We start from the raw sequence: 23,312 nt of genomic DNA, 5'->3' as shown, positions 1-23,312 counted from the left end.
CCTATGACATAATCTATTATAATTGCCTCATCTTCTTGACTAAAAATTTGATCTGATTAAAAAGCTGCCACAATTTAAGCAAAGGTTCTGTGTTGATACCTCTTCCAAATAGATACATAGTTCCTTATCTCGTTGATAATCAAAGTATTTCCCTTCCAATTCTTTCTCAGAATGATAGTGACACATTTCAAGTATTTTCTAAGTAATTTTTCCCTTATGCACAAAAAGATGCTGCAAAGATCTAACTGTTAACAGCTTAGGAAAAAAACAAGAGGAACAAATCCAACACAGTAGTTCAAAAACATTAATATCAAGTTGTGCTGCTCAAAGATTTACACAAGTCTGACAACTAGTCACGTTTTAAGAATTCTTCAAAACTGTAGATTTCTGACAAAGAATTCGTCTTTTCTAAATTTCAAGTAGCTTTAAACAGACAAATGGCATTAACATTTATCTCATTTTAAGGAAAACTATGTTCAAAGAATTAGAGGAAAGCTGAATAAAAACCTCTTCCAAACCAAAAATTATACAAGTCTCATTCTTCATTGCAAAATTAGACTTATTTAACATGTACTTTTTTAACAAGTCTCCTTTTTCAAACACAAATAACTGGGAAGAAAACAGGCCCTACAAAATTAAAGGTAAGGTACACTGGCAAGAGGGGTTAGGAAGGTTTGATACTCTAAAGAAAGATCCCAAATCTTCATCTGGGCTTCTTGGTAAAAAGAAGGTAACTCTCTAGAGAGGACAGTAAAGCACATATATCGATCATGCAATATAGAGCATATAAAGCTCTTCACATTCAGCTTATTTAACTAATCATTAGAATTAGTTCTTCCTAATAGTAATAGAATCTCTGTCCTACGTAGACAACTCCTGTATGGATAATGAGGTAGGAGTAAAAGCAGAGAGTGAGCACAGAAAGCCAGTTCTACCTCCCGAATCCCTCACTATGAAGTTAGAGCTGAGAAACACTAAACAGGGCAGCAAAGGAGAGCTCAAATCCAATTGCGGTCCCGTGAACACATCTTAAAATCACCCCCACCTACAGTGTTACTCTGATAAAGTACTCAGCTTCTATCAGAGAAACATCTCTATCTCCAATATGGATATCAGAGACACATCCATATCTCCAATATGGATATTTGAAAATTCCAATATTGCATTGTTATATATTATAGCAAAGGTCAGTTACTTTGTTATTTATTTATACAAACAAACCCAGTCCTCTTAGTGTCTGATACAAACAAATCTGCCTCTACAGAAACAATTCTCACAGAAGGGAAGTTTGTCTATATTTTCTCTGAGTAAAATAAAGTTTAACAACTTATATAGCAAAAGATAATGCATTACCACATAAGCAACGTGAAAAAGGTATTTTTGTAATATGAGAAAAACAGTAGAGTTTAGTCCAACATAACTATCAGCAACTGTGAGTTTTTTTCAGAACACGTCAGTGCATATGACAAAGAGTACTGCATAGTCAAATTAAGATGTTATAAAGAATTTGTACTCAGGACTGCATTTATAGCATTTGTATACTCACCACTCCAGAAAACTGAAATGTTATTTTTTGTTTCCAGCTCGGTTTTTCAACTGGGTGATACTCAATGTCCCAGAACTGGGAGTAATCTCCTTTATCTCTAGGTAGAAAGATTACAGCAACCTACAAACACAAAAGAAGAATTTTGCAGAATCTTATCAAAATAATACATACATGTTAGAAGTTTTACCTACACAAAGTTACAGCACAAAGTTTACACACTGCTGGACAGACATTCTACACAAGTGATCTTGCAGAAAACAACACAGCTCGCCCTCCTTTGCCCATAAGAGAAAAAGTTCTCACGGAACAGGTTGTGCAAGCAATCTTGAACAGAATTTGAGTTCAGCTAATCTGCTTTCAGTAAGTTCAGCAAGTGCTTGCACAATTATTTCTATTAGTAGAACGGGGGAGAAGGTGATCGGGAGGGGAAATACATGCAGCTGAAAGACAGCAACACCTTCCTTCATCTGTCAGCTAACCTGTCAACAACCATACTCCTCCAGGTATAAGTGCATAAGCACACTGTGCTACAAGTACCAGAAGGGCTGAAATTTAAACCAACTTGCAGGCTATGCATTTGATTGTCCTTAAAGATCACCTACGTAACAAAGGCTTGTCTCTGCATAAGTGCTGTATCAGGTTAATGCAAGAGTAAATTTGCATTGTTTTCAGAGTTGACATTGGGGAAAGAAAGAGAAGGGGAGCAACAGATGAGAACAGATCACTACAACTCTATCTAATGAGACAAGTATTATCACACCCACTGCAAAAACCAGCAAATCATGATAGCACTGTACCTTATCAGCTCCAGCCAACAGCCTGACATGCCAGTAATATAAATGTTATTCAAATAGGCCTGGACTAGGATTGCTAAGGCAAAAACAATTGTTTAAATTCAAATAATGCTTTTCAATATTACAAAATAACTATAAAACTGGACAGGACTAATGTTTTTGTAGCTTTTAAATAGATTAAAAATTACATCATCATATATATAATGTAGTGAAGGAATGGCAAAATAACCCACAACGATTAAAAGATAGATGTTCATGAAGATGAACAGAGAAAAGTGAAGTAGCACTGAGGGAGAAGGTTAAAGACAAAAGCCCCACAGAAACTCATTCAGTACGTCTCTGGATGTGGCTTTATAATTGTGGTTATGAAACCCTCTACTGGTCAGGAGATAAAATTGTAAGTCAAACGAAATGAACTTTAGGAACAGACAACTGTTCTTGAGTAAGTATGACACGGCTGCTTCCAAAGAAGGGAAACCAGTTCTCGCATCAGTTTAATAAGAATACAGTATTATTTTTTATTTTCTTGCAGATTTTTACAAAACATTTAGGGAAAAAAACCCTGTTCTAGAATAATTTAGCTTTAGAAAAAAAAACAGCCAAACAAAAAAAAACCCACAAAACCACCATTATGTCAAAGTCAACCTACAGACTGCATGAATTCTTAGAATCAGCTCAGGTGACCTTGTAACAGCTGTGGTAAGCAGATACTGACTACCTGATACACACCAGAACCCAATTTTGGAATGCCAGCGTTTTATCATTATCAGATAAAATATGAACAGCTTCAAAAATTCAGCTGCTATTTCAGAGAATTTCTCATGTAAGATCTGATTTTACAATTGAGATACCTTAATGCTTGAATATTTATAAATGTCAAGTTACCTTCTCTTGCCCATGAGCTTCAAGAGTACCAGAAAAACGGGAACATCTGAAAGCAGAGTAAGTAACTCTATACACACAACCAGTTCCATCCACATCCTGCAAATAAAGTCAGGAGTCATTTTCAGAAGAAAAAGCTAAAAGAAAAAACCCAAACCACACCATACACCCAGACAACACACCACCCCTGGAAAAGACTGAAGAAAATACATCCAGTCAAGGTGTTTTCAACTGAACAAATACTGACTCCCTAAAAGCAAATGAGTAAAGACTAGAACTACAACATCATCTATGCAGTCACCATGACTACTGACTTCCACCTTGGAGGTGGTGCACTGGCTGGGACATGGCATACTCAGTCTTCTGAGTCACAGCTAAGAGTGCCACATAACCATTTTACATCATGTCACAACAACAGATCATCATAATTTTCACACAAAATCAAAGCGACCATCACAGAATTTCAGCCTATCAAAAAAAATAGGGAAGCATTTACAAATATCAATAGTACAAGATATAGTGATTGCACAGGCAACAGCATTCTAACTCAAATATCCTTGACCTAACTTAAATTACCTACAGAGATACCATGGAGAGCATAATTTCAGGAGCAAAAATCTCAAAGCAAGGCAAGTCTAGCATTCTGGAGCCAAAAGGGACACTCACCTTTCATATATGCTTGATTACTTAATGCAAACTGGATGATGATAATTGATGAGCACAAACAAACTCTGTAAGCCACTAAGAGAACCAGAAATTGTCCCACAGAGCACTGATTGATTCACAGTCAAGCAGGCATATTAGAGATGAAAAAAAGGAGTAAACCAAATTTGTAACTCAGTTCGTGCTCAAATATATACTCTTTCTTGAGAGGATGGAGGGAGAAAGAGAGCAGCATGAAGACAGAAGGGGAAAAAACCAAGATGCTAGCATAAAACTAATGCAAGCATTCACTCACTTTAGCATAGGGTGGTGCAAAAGATGACAAATGCCACTTCACATTTTCATTCCCTTTATTCTCCATTTCCAGGTAACTCTCTGGAAGAGAAATATCAGACTAGTACATTAAATGTCTTTGTGTGAGTATGTCTGGAGGAAAGAGTTTAAACAGTATTGTTTCACAACACACAAAGTTTAATGGAAATAGTTCACTTCAAAAGCTTATACAAAATAAATTTTGAAGTCTTCTAAAACCACATTGAAGATGCTTACAAGAAACAAAGTGCAACCTAAATCTCACCCTCAGTAACCCTTGAACAATTATAGGTAGAAGCAGATAATACTCTACAAGAACCTGAAGCATATCATGTGATACATGAATGTATTACTAGAAGTAGGAAGTTAGCTGCTTGTAAATACAGAACATGACAAATAGCAGAGAGATACAGTCACCTCCAACAGTCTCAGTTTATCACATTCTGATTTTTGGCAGATACCTTCACATACCAGTGTACAAAAAAAGAAGATACCAACCTCCCCCTCAATATACCCAACTCCTTCCTAAGATATTACCTGACCATTCAGGAAAGAAAAAAAAAAAACACCACAAAAAAACAACTACTGATAGAATTCTAGTTTGGGACCAATTAAATAAAGTTGCATCAAATAAAAATTGTTCTCTCCTAGTATAGATTTGTTACTCAACATGCATATATATATAAAGTGTGTATATATGTGAAACCAATAAAAAGCTTATACTTGACTTGCAGAAAGGAGAACTCACACAATCAGAAAATCTCAACTTTGACAGTACCAGTAAGTATATTCCACACGCTTTGAGAAGTGCTTCTTGCTAAGAATCAACAGGACATTTGTAAGATCATCTCAGTCTAGAGCAGCACTTCATGAAATCTAGTTGCATATATATTATTTGTGACATTTATAAAAATAGGATAGGAAGGAGTATTATATTATACTCCTCTTTCATAAGTGTAGCAAAAACCTCAGATATAATTAGTAGGTGTTCAAAGTTCTAGAGTCTGTTAAATAAAAATGTAGCATCAGTGAATAATTTTAAAAAAAAAATCTCATTACTTAGAAAACTAAGCACTACCAAGAAAAATCTGGTATTTAGACAACAGAATGACAGTTTCATAGAGCAATCTGCAGAATTTTAAGCATTACTGCAATTAGATTGAGAATCTGAGACTCCATTTATCAACAGTATCTTCCTCGATCATTAAGTAGAAGGCAAGGACAGCCAGACTCATAGCTGACATTCCTATCTTAAGGACAAGCATTTATTACTCTGCCACAGGCAGATAGATTTATCTCCCATCTTAGAGACAAATACACAGATGAGGAGAATGGGTCTACTGCAAAAGTGCATTTACCCAGAGGAGCTTCAGCAAAACACAGTACCCCCATAGTGCTCCCTTTGCCCACACACAGTATGGTTGCATTCATCATAGTTCCTTAAAAATTGCCTGACCTGCTTAAAGAAAAATTTGTGGGGAAAAGTGTGACTACGCTGCACAAGGAGAGGTAAAAAAATACTAAAAAAAGAACTTCTGAAAGAGTTCTATTACAAGAAGTAACATTTCAAACTAAAGTCGGAAGAGGGGAAGTGGTCAGTCACACTTACCAGACTGAGAAGAATAAAACATTAAGGCATTCAACCTCCCAAACATGCAATACAGTAAACAAAACCTTGGAACACAAGATATTACAGATGTTGCACTTACTAAGTAAGCAATGTTACCTGAGCTTTGGCCAGGTCTTGTTCCAGGAAAAACAATGGTTCTGCTTTTTATTTCCATTTTTGCTAGAGGGAGCACTGAGAGAGGTTTTGCCACGTGAACAGCAGGACTTCTAGATGGAAAGTGTGCTCCAGACGCACCCTGTGCAACTGCCTCTCGAATTTGCACTTGAATAAACTATTGCACAATTTGGAGAAAAAGAAAGATTTTAATAGTCAGCACTAATATATTAACAAGTCACACTATTACGCTCCCCTTCCTGGAGCTATAAGAGCTCATGTTGTTCAGCTTTACACTCCTGTAGAGAAACAGTCTCATATAGTAAAATCACCAAGTCTTCTCTAACTTCAGTTCACAAAGTCTGAAGGTTTCAAGAAAAGTTTAATTTTGGAGAACAGGAAAATCCAGTGAAAATTTGCTAGCCAGACATTTAAATTCAATAGGAATAGTAATTTAAGTTAGTTAAATTTAATTGACAACTCCTACAATATTCTATGCTTGCAAAGATCAGGAACAGGGCCGCCCCACAGGTGAGCTGTGCTCACCTCAGCTACATAATTAGCACTGCTAAAAACTTCAGTTAATGGCAGTAAAATCTAAGCATACTTTTTGCTTAATTGGATAGGTAGTAAAGAAATGGCAAAAGCATTATCAACTACTAGATCTCTTAAAATCTTATTGGTTTTGCTACATTCTCTACTTCTGTCCTGGTAGGTTTCTTCTCTTAAATCCTTTTCTCGTACCGTAGAACATAACATGGTTAAATACAAGCGCAGTCTCCGTTTCCTTCTCAACTCTTCTCAACAACTTCCCTGTTCAGGGTTTTTAAGGCAGTTTCCAATTCTGTGCTATACCTCACCCTCTCCCATCAAGAAGGTAAGTAGATATGCCATTTTATCCTTTTGTTTTCTTCTATTTCTCTCTCTATGTGTTGTTACAAATAAGCTAAAACATACTGGCTATAAAAACAAACCATATATGTATTTCTTCAGGGGAGGCTACTAAGGAGTCTTTCTGCGTTTACCTTAATGAAAGAAGCTGTTGGCTTCACAAATTTTATTTATATGCCTTAATTTAATCAGTGATAAGTCTTGGATTGAAATGCATAAAAAGCAAGAATCTCTTCCAGACATTCTTTATCACAGGCTTGTCAGCTACAAGTTTATCTTAAGGAGGTTCAAATGGAGCTATGGTGAATGACTTGGTCTTCCTTTAACTTCTTTCATTTTGAAAGATCATATAGGCTACTTTTAAATACGCATGTGTACACATGTATACTTAGTGTTTTAGAAAATTATGTGTAAGGCAGTGGTGGACGTACACATGCAATTTCATTGGCCATTCAATCTAAGCGTTCACATAATAGTATTTCTTCAGAGATGAATGAACTAAGAATCTAAGTTTGCAAAACAGCATCTCAACTACCAATTATTCTTTTTTCTTTTCTTTTTTAAAAAGAGAACTATGCAAATTAGAGAAAATAATGGAATTCAACAGGACTGCTACCTTATACCCCAAAGGTTTTAGCAACATTACTAGATCTTATCCAGCAAAATGAAACACAGTTGCAATCTCAACTCCCAAGTAAATCACATACCTTTTGTCCATTATCAGAAATTATACAGATGAGGCCACTCCAAGGGATTAATGAAGGCTTTGTAGCAAGTGATGGATTAGGACTCACCAGAATTACTGTACTGCTCCTAACAAAGGAAAAAAATATGAGCATGATCTTACTAGCGCCCCAGTAAGTGTAAATTATCCAGAGATGGTTAAAGTATTCAGATAACCAATATATTATCAAGTTTTAGTAGTCAGGAACCTAACACTAACACACTTCATAAACTTGCCATTGATGGTTGTATATGGGGCTATAGGGAAATAGTAAATCTATTTTGTTAACATATACAACCAGTCAGGCTATGTAAAACAGATGAAACTACACTTTTCAGAAAAATAAGCCTCAGTTCCAGTCAGCAAGTTATACTGCACAAATTCCAAGAACTTTTTACAGTAATTCTAGTTTTAGTGAAGCAGCTTGCTTTCCTTCCTCCTATGCAGGACTCATCTTGAAAAAAAGAAAAGCCCTTCAAAGTTATCAATACTTTCTATAGTTATTCAGAGTAGGAGACACCAAAGAGTTGAAAATCACTTGAAGCACTTACAGCATCACACAGTAATTTGACCAATGAGAACACAAATTCTGATTTACAGTATTCCATATTCTATACTAGAGACATTTAAATAAAGGAGAGAAGAAAGTAAGCACCTAAGTATTTAAAAAATGAGTACAAAAATCACTGAAGTAAAGGTCACTAGTTGGATATAAGCAAAAGCACTCAAGCTAATATGTCATTAGCACAGCAGTTTGCATTTGAAAATTTAGTGTAGGAACAAGATCAGTCCCCATAGGAAAGTCAGTTCCACAATCACTGTCACAGTATGACCACCCCTACAAGCTTCAACTAATGGATGTCAATGGCCTTGAAATATTAAATCAAGATACTGATATTTCCTTAAGGAATTGTGGGGGATTTCTGGAGTCTCAGGAGTTTTCAGAATTCTTTCATTCATGGTATTCACCCATGTACCAGCTACATTTGTGAAAATATGATTTACTAAGCATATAAACTATCTGTTATCACAAACCATTCCACTGTCTTTGCTTTTACCAGATTACATGGGGAGTTTGTGGTAGATGTCAAAGACAAATCCAGTTCTCAGAAGAGTCAAACTGAACCCAAAGATGCTATTCTCAGTACTTCCATTGCCATGGAAAGGAGCAGAGGCTAGGGAAGAAATATTTTCCAGCTAGGGAAGAAATATTTTCCAAAGGTAGCTCTTGCAGCTTTTGGAGATTCCAACAGTCTCTACTCCAAAAGTGCAATTCCTTTCACAGCACGTACCAATACACCCAACATTAAGGCACAGCAACATGCCTGAGGCTAGTTTCAGTCTGCCTCCGTAAGAAAATATCTTGGAATGCTACCAAATATAGTAGGGACTCGGGTCTTTATTATTCCACATTCAGGCAAGTTAGAGGTTGCTTTAGCTCATTCCATGGAACTTAAGGGGCTTAGTCAAAGCAAAACTTGGGGTGGTCTCCTTGCTCTAGCACAGCAGTCAGTCCTTGATCTCAGAACCTTTTTCATCATCATTGAGAAACCAGACCTTCTCCTTTCCTGGCCTACATCAGTTCAAGAATTCTGTTGGCTCCAGCCATCACAGCGCACTGTATAAAAGCTTCTGGCCAGCTCCTGTCCTGACAGCATGACTGCCCTTGGCACTGCAGGGAGCTGGCCAGGAAACGTAGAACACCAAGGAAGCGCAGCTTGCTGTGCGACAGCATGACTGCCCTTGGCACTGCACGGAGCTGGCCAGGAAACGTAGAACACCAGGGAAGCGCAGCTTGCTGTGTCTAAGCCAGCAGTTCCCACGGGTTTGTTCCCTACTCGCAAGCCTCTGTTCATGACCCAGCCTACTTACTCAGACCCAACATAGGAGGTTTCTGTTCCTTTTTTCTCAGCAAAGGGAACACATTTAAAATTATGAAGTATAAAAAAATTGCCCACAGAAGGCATTCAACTCCATCTTAAGAAATGATTCCACGGACAGTCCGGAGTCTAAGTATGAGACACTCAAGATGTCCTTAACATCACAGCTTCTGGAAGGTTGCTCACTGTTATCTCATTTTGGAACCATTGTTCTTGACACCGATCGAATCTGCAAGGAGCAGCAGAGATCCTAGTCCTTCCAGAGAATCCTCTCTTTTGTTCACACTAGTGATAAAAGTTCTCCAGGAGTAAATCCAAGAATTCACTTGTACATGAATATCAAATTAAGTGTTTAAATGGATCGTGTCTTGCACAGTGATGCAGGACTGAAAAGAAAGCACCTGTTTGGGCCAACGTCTACAAAGTTAAAGGAACTACTTAAATAAAACTGAAAGTAAAATTTATTTTTTATGCACCATGAGACTCTTCTGAAGAGAGGAATAGGTTAAGAATAGGGTCTTAGAAGACTTTCTGAACTTAAAAAAACCCATAAATTTAGAAGAGGGGGTCAGAACTTTCAAGTGTTTTATCATGAAAGACTTTGCAGACATCAGTAAGAAAACCCATACACACATGTAGTGATACTATGACTATTATTCCCAAATATTGCTAATTAAGACACAGGTGACCTGACATGGCCTTGTAATTCTTTTCATACCTACAGATATTGAGAAGCCTAAGCCTGTGTGGCAAAATCAGTTTTGTCAGAACACAAAAAAAAAAAAACACCACACAAAAGTTCTAACAAATAACAACAAGTTTGCAAAAGAAAACACTCAGTTCCCAGAAGAAAAACATTCTTTAAGAACTGTTATTTTTGGTTTTGTTTCTTTGTTGCAGGGTAGGAGGAGAGGAAAAAGTGGTTTTTGTTTCAAACAGAGGTAATTTTTAAACAAAAAACTATTGTGAAAGGAGATTTCCAAACCGTCAGCTTTGGTGACCATCAAGCTCCTGGAAAACTGTGTCATAACAACAGAATTTCCAGGCAGAGAAAATTCCTGGCCTGCAGGTAATTTCATAGGTGACAGAAGAACATTCCTTCTATACAGAATTAGAAAAGGATAAGGTCCTAAAATCTAAAAGCCAGATTTGTGTGTTAGCTGACAAAAAGACTACATTCTAGAATTAACTAAAACAGTTACTACCATGGTTTAGACTAAATAAACTTAAAACAAATTCCTAAAAACTAACTAACTAAAAATCCTAAATTCACTAGATTTCTAAACTAAAAATAAACTTCTCCAAAATCTCATTGCACTTTCACACACAAAAGAACTCATGAAACAAAACTTACTCTGGTTCAATAACTCCGTGCTGTGGGGTTATAGTAAGGCAATGAGCAGGCCATGAAAGCTCAAATGCCAACCTCCTATCAGAATTGTTGACGATTTGTACATGTCCAGTATCCGCTGTTCCACCTGGAACATAAAGAAAAAAAAAAGCTAACATGTACACAAGTTCTCAGAAGTGCCCAAGATTCAGAGATGGACCAGCTAAGATAAAGCACTTTCTGTCTGATTTTTAACTTCACAATGCTTAAAAATCTTTAGGAATGCAGTGCATATGTATATGTATATATGCACAGAGTGCACTGTCTCTAACAATTTAACCAAAATTATGTTCAAATCAAGTTTACTGTTTGGATGTAGAGCTCCTGTAGCAAGATTATTGGCCAAGCCACATTTACAAACACAAAATAAGTACAAATATAGTATGCAGTATAGCTATTTTAATACTAGAGTGATTATTTTATTAACTTCAAAAAATACTTACTGATAGAAGGAGATGTCAATGTCAAGTACTCAGGTTTAACAGCCCAAGTCTGTTGAACATCTGGTTTATTCTGGACCAGATTATCAGTTTTTACAGGTATGGGAGGACCCTGAGGTCCTTTAACAGGAAGAACATCCAAAGTTGCATTGATGTGTCTGACAGAGTTCTCAAATCTGAAAATACGACAGCATTAAGCAGACATAGTAATAAAAATAACTTGTGAGTATTATAAAAGCCTACTCCTGGTATTCCTCAAAATTTAATGCTGAAATACAATGTTCTTTACATGGGTCTTCAATTTAATTCAGTTCTCCACTATGACAAAAAATTTAATTCAGCAGCTATAAAATGTCACAGTTTTTTCACAGAATGTTTAGAAGTGGAAGGAATCTTCAAGTGATAATGAAGTGAAATGCTTTCTCTATACATACTTTATTGAGATAAAGAAAATACTGCAGAGACAAATAAGGCAGTGCAACTTGTGTGTCACAGCACACTGGAGGTCAGCAGGGATCTCTGGCGATCACCTAGTCCAACATCCTGCTTAAAGCAGGGTCAGCTACAGCAGGTTACTTGGGACATGGTCCTGTCAGGTTTTGAATTTCTCCAGAGATGAAGCCTGTACAGTCTCTCTTGGCAACTTGTTCCAGTGTCTTACCACCCTTACTAGAAATAAAAAGGAAAAAAAAAGGGAGGGTTTCTGGCATTTCAATTTGTGTCTATTGCCTCTTGTCCTGTCACTGGGCACCACTTGGGAAGACTGTCTTCCTCTTTTTCAGATCCCTATCAAGTATTTACACACATTGAGAAAATCCCCCCCTTACTCAAGCCTTCTCAACACTAAAAGAACCCAGCTCTATTCACTCCTTGCAAGGCAGACAATCCAATCCCTTCAACCTCTTCATGGCCTAGGATTTTACACCTTTGTCTGCAAAATACATGGCAAGTAAGCTAATATATGAATGCTAGGAAACGGTTCTTTTAGGATTCAGCATATTTTCCTTTTAAGTGCTTGCCTCAGAGGTTTGGCTTTAAATACTAAAATAAAAGCAAAAATCAACAATTAAACGAGAAGTAAATAATCTTTGCTCCGTTCAACATTGCGCAAACATATAGCTCTTCTTCCTATTATTTCTACTTCTGCTTTTAATGCTTTTGAGAACACTGACTCAGTTCAGGACTGCTAAAGTAACACCGGTGAGAATTCATCTCTTTAGATAGCACTGAAACAAGGAAGGCAACTGATTCACATCATTCTTTGACATGAAATTTCCTAAGAGTCAGATTACTAGTTAATACACACATATCTAAGAATTACAGTCTACTCGGAAAATTAAGATCCCCATGATGCTTAGCCAGGGAATAAATTCGAATCTGTAAGAAATGATAAGGCTATTAAGTAGGAAAAATAAAACAAAAAGTGACATCCACCAAATAAATATCCTGCTTGCTGCTGTGGATATTTGTTTCCAACTTCTAGCTTCACAATCCCACTATGCCTGACCAACATCTTGCTAGCCAACAAGTCTGTCAAGCGTCCCAAATTGTTCAGCAACTACAGTGCAACAGGCCCATGCAATTCCAAGACAACATCTACATGTGTAGATCTTAAACACAACAGGACTAGGTAGGACCTAGCACTGTGTTCAGCTCTGGGGTCCCCAGCCTAAGACAGGCATGGACCTGTTGGAGCATGTCCACGGGAGGATCACAAAGGTGATCAGGAGGCTGGAGCACCTCCTCTATGACAACAGGCTGGGAGAGTGGGGTTGTTCAGCCTGGAGAAGGCTCTGGGGAGACTTTACTGCTGACTTAAAGGGGACCTACAGGAAAGATGGGGAGGGACTCTTTACAAGGACATGTAGTGATAGGGGGTAATGGTTTCAAACAGAAAGAGGGCAGATTTAGATTAGGTATTAGGACTAAATTCTTTACTGTGAGGGTGCTGAGGTAATGGAAGAGGTTACTCAGAGAGGCTGTGGAAGCCCCCTCCCTGGAAATGTTCAAGGCCAGGCTGGATGGGGCTTTGAGCAACCTGATCTAGTAGAGGGTGTCCCTGACCATGGCAAGGGGCTTGGAGCAGATCCTCTCAATGGACCCTTTCAACCCTAACCATTCTATGATTCCATGACCCTTGCTCTACCTATGTAACAGGATCTTGAGAAGAAAAAAAATACAATTACTAAAGAAAACCTATGCAAATATATTCTGTAAGAAGTTATCCCACTTTTATTTAGGTTTTATGCTACATTATATTAGCAAGTAGGACTTGTATAGGATTTGGATATTTCTTTCCCTTTTCAGGGGAAACGCTACAGCAACCTGTCGAAATAAAAGCAACAGGTCCATGTTAAAGACCACATCTCTGCCAGTCCTCCAAAGAAATCCTCCCAGTAACGGACCACTTCATTTGAAAGAGTGACAAGGTGGGAGTAGCCTCAGCACTCTTCTAATGAGTATAGTACACACAGCATTAAAGGCTGGCATAAAGGCTGGACAAGGAAAAGGCCATCAAGCCTTTGTAATACACCTCTATTTCTAAACCAGACATCAAAAATTCATTGCAAGGAATGAAGTTGCTATCGTCCTATTAAGACTACAACAGTGCCTATGGAGAAACAAAAAGCAGTCTTTTCAGACAAAAGAACAGGAAGTTCAAGATAATTCTGTCAGTTGAGGGAAGACTTAAAAAGTTACTATAACAGTTTAAACAAACTATATAGAGAAAAGCAGTGAGAAGAGACACCTAGAAATTAATTGGAGCTATTCTCATTGTAAAGCCAGCTCTTCAACTTACAAAGCAAGTCAGTTTTCATCACTGATGTTAAAATCATCAATGAAAGGAGATGCATTTCAGTTAGGCATTATTTGACAGTTTGTCTTATGGATACATTACCTCTGTGATTCCAAATGATGTCCCGAAGACTGCTGAAATCCATCCTGATCAGAAGTGGAATATCTCATCACAGAAAGGATAACCTTTTGCATATTTAGGTAGAAAAGACAGATATCATCTGTCCCCCGTGGGATATCACATACTAAAAATGAGAGTAATAGAGGAATTCTTTTAAGAACAAATCTGTCACACTCGAAAATTACACAATAGAGGTTTAGGATATAGACATAGTTAATAACCTGTTGGCCAAGATAACCTAGATTATTCAGAAAATCACTTACTACAAAAGTTCAGTTATCAGGCGTATATCAACATCAACATCACATGCAACATAAATCTAAATACCAGCAGCTTTAACATCTTAATCATATTTTCCACTTTTATACAAATGGTATAAACTAATCTGATTCCATGTCAAATGAAACGGAAGTTTTACCTTTTTTACCCTGACAAGATTAATACATTCTTAAGGCTTTACAGAGATTCAAGTTATTTTTCAGTTACTCAATCTATCCAATTTAACACTTCATTATTTAGTTCATTATACCTGTACATATTCAAAAGGTCAGGAATGTAAGAATGTGATTTTAAAGTAATAAAATGTTTCAGTAAAATATTTAATCAAGTCAAAAAGTTTTTTCCTTTGCTTTGAGCCATTTCATGTTGAACAGACAGAATGAACAAGTGAGCGCTTCTCATATAGGTTACATTTGATCCAATCATTATTCGGAAGGAATTATTATGGAAGGAATTATTATTCAGTATGGAAATATGTCCTTTCTTTAGCATGACTATTATTTCTACTGTAAGTTTCTTTTATTCCCTCCTCTACCCATCAACTGCATTCCCTTCAGGTTCAGGAAATGTCAGTTTTCAAATATCCTATTAAAATATTTAACACCTACAGCCTATTTTATTTTCACCAACTTACAGTATCAAAACAGTTAGTTCATAATATCATTAAGATAGCTCTGAATGCCAAGGCCACAGTGCACACAGTTCCAGACCCAAAAACATCAGACCCAAATCAGAGCATGCAAACAGCCTGATGGTGCCATCTTCACATCTCACAACCGACAGCAACAATTTTATACAACGGCTTAGATTCTATAAAATATAATTAAGCACATCAGAAGATATCTAGAAATGCACAAGATGTTCTTGCGAAGAATATTTGATCAAAATTCCTTCCCTCCTCTTCAACAATACACCCATATGCAGACAAGATGCTAATATGCACTAAATTCATTTTGACAACCCAAGTCCATCAGTCACAATGTTCTACACTGCTTTAGAATAAGAAGCTGCTAGATGTTAAATAGCAACAACCACTGTCTCTCCTCTATTAGTAGTTGAAGCATACCATAACAACTAGAAGTACATTGGAACGATATGCAAAAGACGTTCCATTAGTGAAGCAAATCACGAGGTGAACCCTCTGGATTAAGGTAATGAGGAATCAAGACCAAAACAATCCAGGGATCCAACTTTACAATAAAAGCTATTCTTATAGGCAAGACATTCTAGTCTTTGAGCTTTTCAGCATCATGTCTTTAACGGTCTTGCATTTCAAGGGCCAAATAGTACAAAAAACCATTCATACGTTAAAAAAAAAAAGAAAAAAAAGAAACCACAACTTTTCACCTATGAGATAGCATCTTACAGAAAAGAAGAAAAAAAACCCAAATAAATCAGATCTCTTAAGTCTAGGTACTACTATTAGTTTCTGCAAAGTATTTAACTTAGGAGAACACGCAACAAAAAAAAAAATTGTGGATATTCCTACTGAAAAGTCAGTGAACACTAATCTGTGTAACATAATATTGTACTATTCACACGGGATATCACTGGGTGACAGATAAAAAGGGGCTTGAGGATTGTATCATTGTTAGAACAAATAAAGAGTAACCTACTTTACATTTCTCATGGCTACTCTGCCAGCACTGCTCCTTCAAGGCATATTTGCAGTGTTACACAAATCTGTCTCCTAGTATGTTTGTAACAGTTTTAACATTAAATTTATTGATTGAATATATAAAGTAAGGGACAAGGATCTTTTATGTCCAAGATAAATAAGTTTGAATAAACTGTGACCAAACAGGCAACAATAAGCTATATTTCACAAATTCAGGAAAGTATGCTCTCAGAGAGACCGAAAAATATTAAGATCCAAGAGGTAGGTCTTGCTTTCTACAGGGAAAAAATATAAGTTACCATTAGTAAAACTCTAGTAATAAGGCAGGAAGAGATAATCAAGGATATCCAGGTTCTAACATGAGCTTAACAATTTCAGAGCATCCTCCAGAACCCAAGTATCTTATCTTCACTAGGATTAAACCTCAACCAAGATGCATGAACAACAATCTTCACTTTTGCAAGTAAAGACAACATACAACCTACACAGAAAGCACTGGACTACAACACTTACACTATTTTTCCATATGTGAATAGAACTAGTTCAAGAAATAGAGTTGAACAGTAAACTTATCCATGACACTTATGAGATCGAACAGTTTGGCAGGAGGGGGTTAGGGTTATTTGGGGTTTTTGGTGCTCTGGAGGTGTGGAGTATTTTTTTCTTTAAGGACACCTTAACAATATATTGCATTCTTAAGAAATTACTTGCTAACACAAGTAGAAGTACAAGAAAAAAAAGTTACTTAATTTAGGAAGGAAAAGATGTATTTTAATGTCAGCAAAATTGTCTGCTCTTAGTTTTCAAATATAAGATATGTCTCTGTAGGAGACACTGAATTTTTCTCTAGTATTAATAATAGGGCAAATACTCTCCAAATAAACTGAGCATTTTTAATGCTGTAACATTCATAGACTTAAGTTTTATTTTGCTAGGATAAAAGTACAGTAAATTGTTTAACTAGGCATTGAAGAAAAGAAAAGCAAGTTCTGTTGTGGAGGGCTGATCCTGGCTAGAATGCCAGGTGCCCACCAAACCCACTCTATAACTCCCCACCTCAGCTGGACAGGGGAGAGAAAATACAATAAAAGGCTCATGGGTTGAGACTAGGACAGGGAGATCACCCACCAGTTACCATCAACGGCATAACAGACTTGACTTGGGGAAAATTGATTTATTGTCCATCAGATCAGAGTGGGTAATGAAAAATAAAAACTAAATCTTAAAACACCTTCCCCTCACTCCTTCCTTACTCCCAGGCTCAACTTCTCTCCTGAATATCCTCACTTCAAGACATGCAGAGTCAGGGAATGGGGGCTGTGGTCAATTCACCACACCTTGTCTCTGCCACTCCTTATTCCCCAGAAGGAGGAGTCCTCACACTCTTCCCCTGCTCCCATGGGGTGTCTCCTACAGGAGACAGTGCTCCACAACTTCTCCAATGTGGATCCTTCTCACAGGCTACAGTTCTTCACAAACTGTCGGTCCCTTCCACAGAGTGAAGTCCTTCAGGAACAAACTGCTCCAGCGTGAGCGCCCCATGAGGTCACAAGTCCTGCCAGGTAACCTGCTCTGGCATAGGCTGCTCCACACAGATCCCGCCAGGAGCCTGCCCCAGTGCAGGCTTCCCATGGGGTCAGAGTCTCCTTCCAGCAAATCTACCTGCTCTGGCATGAGCTCTCCACTGGCTGTGGGTGGACACCTGCTCCACCGTCAATCTTCCCAGGCGGCAGGGGGACAGCCTGCCTCACCATGGTCTTCAGTTCAGGCTGCAGGGGAATCTCCGCTCTGGCACAGGAGCACCTCCTGCCCCTCCTTCACTGACCTGGGTGTCTGCAGAATTGCTTCTCTCACTTTCTCACTCCTCTCTCTCAGCTGCTGTTGTGCAGCAACTTTTCCCCCATCTTAAACACATTATCCCAGACGTGGTACCACCAGCTCTGATGGGCTCAGCCTTGACCAACAGCTGGTTCATCTTGGAGCCAGCTGTCAGACATAGGGGAAGCCTCTAGCAGCTTCTCATAGGAGCCCTCCCTGCCCCCACTACCTAAACCTTGCCACATAAAACCAACAGATCCATCCAAATTAAGAATTTTGTTTCTACATTTATCAAAAAACAAGTAGTGGAGAAAACAACTAGATTCAAGCCTAAAAGCACAGTTTTCCACCTGAAAACAAGCAATATATTTTTCTTTTCCCAAGTCACAGGCTTACCTTCTGTCACAAGCTCCTCCCCTCTAAATTCTTCATGAAATACAATATTTCTCAAGAAACTGTTTTCTGGAATTATATGTTTTTCTACCTCTGGGTTACAAATTATAGCTCTGATAAAGAGACAAAAAACCAGAATCATTGAGTTACACAAAGTATTGGAAACAATCATTTTAAAAGATATATAAGATTGGTAAGAATCCAGCATAATTTTAATTTTATAATTTCTTGAATAAACCAACCTCAAATCTGCAAGAATTCATTTAAAACTGAATTATTTTCATAATCTGGAAAAGATTAAAGAAATATAGCGGCTCTATTGCTGCACAGTAAAAGAAACCACTGAAATACTGGCTACCATACACTTGGCTTCCCACAACACTTGTTCTCTGCTGTCAGTCACACCTACCTAGATTTGTACTAAGCACATCAGACATCTGATTTTTTTCAGTCACCACAGGAAGCAAGAGAATGTTATGCTGGTCACAAGTGAACACCTTTAGAGGGGAAAATTTGACTACTCAATGGAAGAGTGGCAGCAGATGCCAATCAACAGCAGGAACGTGGAGCCAAGGAGTGTGACTGCCAGCAGGACAGAAAAGACTGGGAGGCATTGGGATATAAATAGTCCTGGCAAAAATGGGAAGCAACAAGTCAGTAAGAGGAAACCTGGCACTCAGACAGGGTCAGAGCCGTGGAGGTGGAAAGAATACCTCAGCACCACTAACTCTCAGGTCTTGCTACTTACCAGGCTGCTGACTATATGTATTTTTGGAGTAGAGCACTTGAGCCACAAGTTGGCACACTAGGCAGATTACTCATTTCATATTTCTGCCCCAAGTCATGTCCATGTTCTAGTATACAATCATAGAATGGGCTTTGACTGGCTTACAGTTCTCAGTCATCTCAAGAAATAAGTAACTCCCTCAAATTATCGATGGAGACTTTGGAAGACTTCCCACTAAGAAACAACCAACTAGACCACCATGTTCAAGAATCAAACGTCAGGCCTGCTGACTAATAAAAACAGCAACAAAACTTCACTCACTACACCAATATCCAGAGTCTGAATAAAACGTTTCCAACACTACCTAAAATACAGGTGTATCAAGCTCCTTGGCTTACGGTTCTCAGTCATCTCAAGAAATAAGTAACTCCCTCAAATTATCGATGGAGACTTTGGAAGACTTCCCACTAAGAAACAACCAACTAGACCACCATGTTTAAGAATCAAATGTCAGGCCTGCTGACTAATAAAATCAGCAACAAAACTTCACTCACACACAAATATCCAGAGTCTGAATAAAAAGTTTCCAACACTACCTAAAATACAGGTGTATCAAGCTCCTTAATGGGTTTTCTGTTGATCAGTAAAACAAAAGTGCTTTGCCTTTTGAGAAAGATTCAATGACAGTGGGCATTGCCTCAGAAGAAAATCAGTAACACTCATCTAATATATCTAAGATAAGCTAATCTTCTAAAAAGTAAGTCACGAACACAGCTGTTTCGTGGGCTTTTTATTCCAAATCATACAGTTAAATTCAGCTATGTTTAATACTTTATTTGGAGAATAATAAACATAATGAATCACAGAATGTTAGGGGTTGGAAGGGACCTCTGGAGATCATCTAAGTCCAATCCCCTTGCTTATGACTTCCATAAAGTTTCAGGCAATGCCATTTAAAAGCAATAGCGAGACACTGCCATTCTGAAATTTTGCACTGAATAACGATCATCAGCACTGTTCCACCTATTCTTAACATTTTGCATTATCACTATACACCATACACAGCACAAGTTGAAAGTGCAAGTTTTGACTTGTCATTAAAAGCAGGGTATGCCAATTTTGTGCATTTGAGTTAAGGCAATTGAAATGTGGAGTAACACAGCCTCTATTTAAGCTCAGTAAGATATATTCTACAAGTTTCTTTGGTGTGTCACAAGCACATGTGGATTAACATCTCACATTTCCCTCACATACACATCTAATCAAACACTGTCTTTGTCATCAGAATTCCACAAAACCAAAATACAAATCTTGCTCAAAATTTAATACTACTGAATTTCAGTACTACTCCTTTCATGCGTTTTTTTCTTTTAAAAAATAAAGCTACATATGTATCGGAAAGAAATATACCAATATAGAACAGAACTCTCTCCTAATATAAAAAAGCAATTTTTTTTCCCCAAATCAAACACACTCAAATTCAAGAATGTAAAAAAAAACAAAACACCTCTTTACTAGGATACAGTATTTAAACAAAACCACAAATAAACAAACCAAATCCCGAATCAACCTAACAGATTTAAGATCTCTCCATATCGTCACTGTCTTGTTGGTTTTGGAAGCACGTTAAAACTATACTCATGGTAGCACACACCTCTAGTTTAACTTTTTAATAAACCCCAGTCTCTGTTACAATACCAAAGTACATCTTACCTACGATACTGCTGCCTAGAAACTTCATCTCCACAAAAAAAATATACTGTTGATAACAACGTGTTTCGTTTATGAAAATTCTTTTCCTTTTCCATTGGATTCCATCTTACAGTAACCACCTGATAAAATAAATAGACAACGTACTCAGAAAAAAGTCTTGTTAGTACTAACATTTGGAATATGAATCAACAAACTACTGCAATATGAGTAAAACAGGATTTAGCACAGGTTAAGTGAGATTTTAATAGGGAACTAATCAGACATTCTCATTGATCGCATTTATTTTTAAATTAATAACACTTGCTCAGAATCAGGTATTATACTTACTTCCTGTGTTCCTTCTCTTAGTACAAACTGCTCTGGAGATACCATCATTACCTCAGGATCCATAACTGTTTTTGTCTCTAGGCTTGCAAAGCACAGTGCTTTAACATAGGCAGCCCGCGAACCTGTATTTCTTATGCAGAAGGAAGCTTTCTTTGGCCTTGCAGGCAGTGATTCATCCAGTGTTACCAGGTAACAATGTGGCAGCTTCTTAACGTTTTCTAAAGTTATATTGCTTGTTCCTCCATATCCAGACAGCGGTATCTGGAGCAGGGGGGAATCACACACACACACACACACACAAAAAGTACTTCAAATTAAAGAAAGCTTCTTACTAAAACTTCTGTACAACTACTGTAACCTATATGAAGAGTTACAGAAAAACAAATGAAGATGTTTAAAATGTTAACTGAAAAGACTTTGAAAGAAAGAAAAAAGTCTAAGTTTATTCAGTCTTTTTCAAGTTCTACTGAAAATTAATTTAAGGCCTACCTGTAGAACAAGACAAGTTTAGATTATTTTTTTTGACAGTTCCAGAGTTAAAAATTTTAGGCTGCTTTTAATATAGTACCTAAAAAATCTTTATTCCTCCTTCACAGTGTGAAATGCTGCAAGCAAAATACAGACTATTCCAACTGAAATGATTCTATGATAAGACCTTTAAGACCAAGTCCATCCATTAACCTAGCACTGCCAAGGCCCACCACTAAACCATGTCATGTTCAAACCATAAGACTTAGCACCCATACAATCTTTAATAAGTACATAGATATGCAGAGTGTGTATCTTTAAAAGTTTCAGCTTTTCAATAGAAATGGCTATTACTACTAGTTTTTAAGTAATTATGATAAATGTATGTTTAATATTAGTAGAATTTGGGTTGGGGCTCTTACAGTAAACTTAATTCCTGGCTGTGATCGAATCCCCAGCTGTTTGATTTCCAGCTTTGCAAAGAAGCAAGTAATTCGAGTAGGTGCAAACATCAAGTATATGTTAGTGTCTTCTTTGGGACGGATTTTGAGTTCCCAACTACTAGTTAAGCGTTCTTCTGATCCAAATATACTTTGCAACTATAAAGACAAAAGACATCAGAAGTGAGTGACTAAAATTGGAAAAGCACAATGCAGTAAGACTTACCTCGCTAGTAACACAAAATTAACTTCTTCAAAACCTGGAGTAACTTAGTTGACAATGGCATATATTTAAAGTTGCTTAATATGCAACAAAAAAGACCAAGTTCAAGATACTTTATATTCCCACAATAAACTTCTCAGTTTAGACCACGGGGGTTTTTGCCTTCAGTCCACAACACGGTAAGGCTGAACTTAGCGAGCACTACATTAAATCTCTGTTTAAGATTTTAAACATCAAATCTGAGCACCGGAGGAAAAACAGTGATATAAATGTATGTGGACTACATAACACACAAACAAACAAAAACCCCCAACCTTTTAGTTATGTTAATTCCCAAAAGCTAATTGCAGTTTTCTTCATCCTCTCCCTCACATACACAGAGCACTTTGGACCAAGGTCTGGAATCCCTCCTACAGGAAGGGCACTGACAGATCACTCCACTGAGTCCTGACAGTTGTGCTACAGTCACTTAAAGAGCAGCAAACTGAGCTCCAACGTGCTGCAGCACTCCTGTCACTCAGACCCTCCAAAGTTGCCAGTGCAGCTTAAGACCTGCTGCCATGTCCGTCCTGGCAGTATCGGAGCAAATACTCACACAGCCTGCTAGTCACTGACATCTACAAAGGAATGAAACTTCAGGGCAAAGATATTTTTATTATAAACATACTCTAAAATTGTCATAAACATTAAAGAGAAATTTTCATGACAGTTACCTGAAAGCAGTCTTGATCCTGGCCTCTTATCAACAGTCTTAAATGTTGGGTCACAGATGGAGAGTCATTTCTTAGAGTTAACTTCTGCTGCCTGAAAAATAGGAAGTTTAGTTATATTTTACAGCAAATGTAAATAAACTGCATATATTTATTCAAGGAAATGGGACAGTCAATTTTAAAGTCATTTCATGTAAAAAATAATCACCTCTTGGAACAACAGAATATGTTAGCTAGAAAGTTATTTTTGTATTCTCAAACTTACAGACCTTATAATAATATATGCCATTATGCACCAAAACAAGCAGGGGAAAACAATCTGAAATTATATATAAATACAGCTTTTCTGATGTTGAAGTATTGTACTTAACAGCTTGAACTTCCAAAGCAAGCAGCAGTTGTGTCAATACAAAAATTCTTTAGAAAACACACTT

At 37.4% G+C, this 23,312-nt stretch overlaps 1 protein-coding gene across 1 annotated transcript in view; it reads right to left on the bottom strand.

Moving 5' to 3' along the window:
• LOC104272553 (centrosomal protein of 192 kDa-like) overlaps positions 1-22,972 on the bottom strand; it is a gene marked incomplete at its 5' end in the record, with an annotated part of 31,183 nt that extends 8,211 nt beyond the window's left edge. Inside the window, 13 exons of the mRNA XM_009867575.1 lie at positions 1,547-1,666; positions 3,226-3,321; positions 4,181-4,260; positions 5,924-6,098; positions 7,519-7,624; positions 10,770-10,893; positions 11,249-11,421; positions 14,145-14,286; positions 18,274-18,383; positions 20,711-20,829; positions 21,038-21,298; positions 21,928-22,104; positions 22,882-22,972. Coding sequence (XP_009865877.1) covers positions 1,547-1,666; positions 3,226-3,321; positions 4,181-4,260; positions 5,924-6,098; positions 7,519-7,624; positions 10,770-10,893; positions 11,249-11,421; positions 14,145-14,286; positions 18,274-18,383; positions 20,711-20,829; positions 21,038-21,298; positions 21,928-22,104; positions 22,882-22,972 — 1,774 coding nt within the window. The remainder of the gene's footprint in view (positions 1-1,546; positions 1,667-3,225; positions 3,322-4,180; positions 4,261-5,923; positions 6,099-7,518; positions 7,625-10,769; positions 10,894-11,248; positions 11,422-14,144; positions 14,287-18,273; positions 18,384-20,710; positions 20,830-21,037; positions 21,299-21,927; positions 22,105-22,881) is intronic.
• Between the last annotated feature and the right edge of the window lie 340 nt (positions 22,973-23,312).

The sequence above is a fragment of the Apaloderma vittatum genome, unplaced genomic scaffold (assembly GCF_000703405.1).
Source record: "Apaloderma vittatum isolate BGI_N311 unplaced genomic scaffold, ASM70340v1 scaffold19494, whole genome shotgun sequence".
Lineage (NCBI taxonomy): Eukaryota > Metazoa > Chordata > Aves > Trogoniformes > Trogonidae > Apaloderma > Apaloderma vittatum.
The sequence above is the reverse complement of the archived record's forward strand: the minus strand, read 5'-3'. Positions and strand labels throughout refer to the sequence as shown.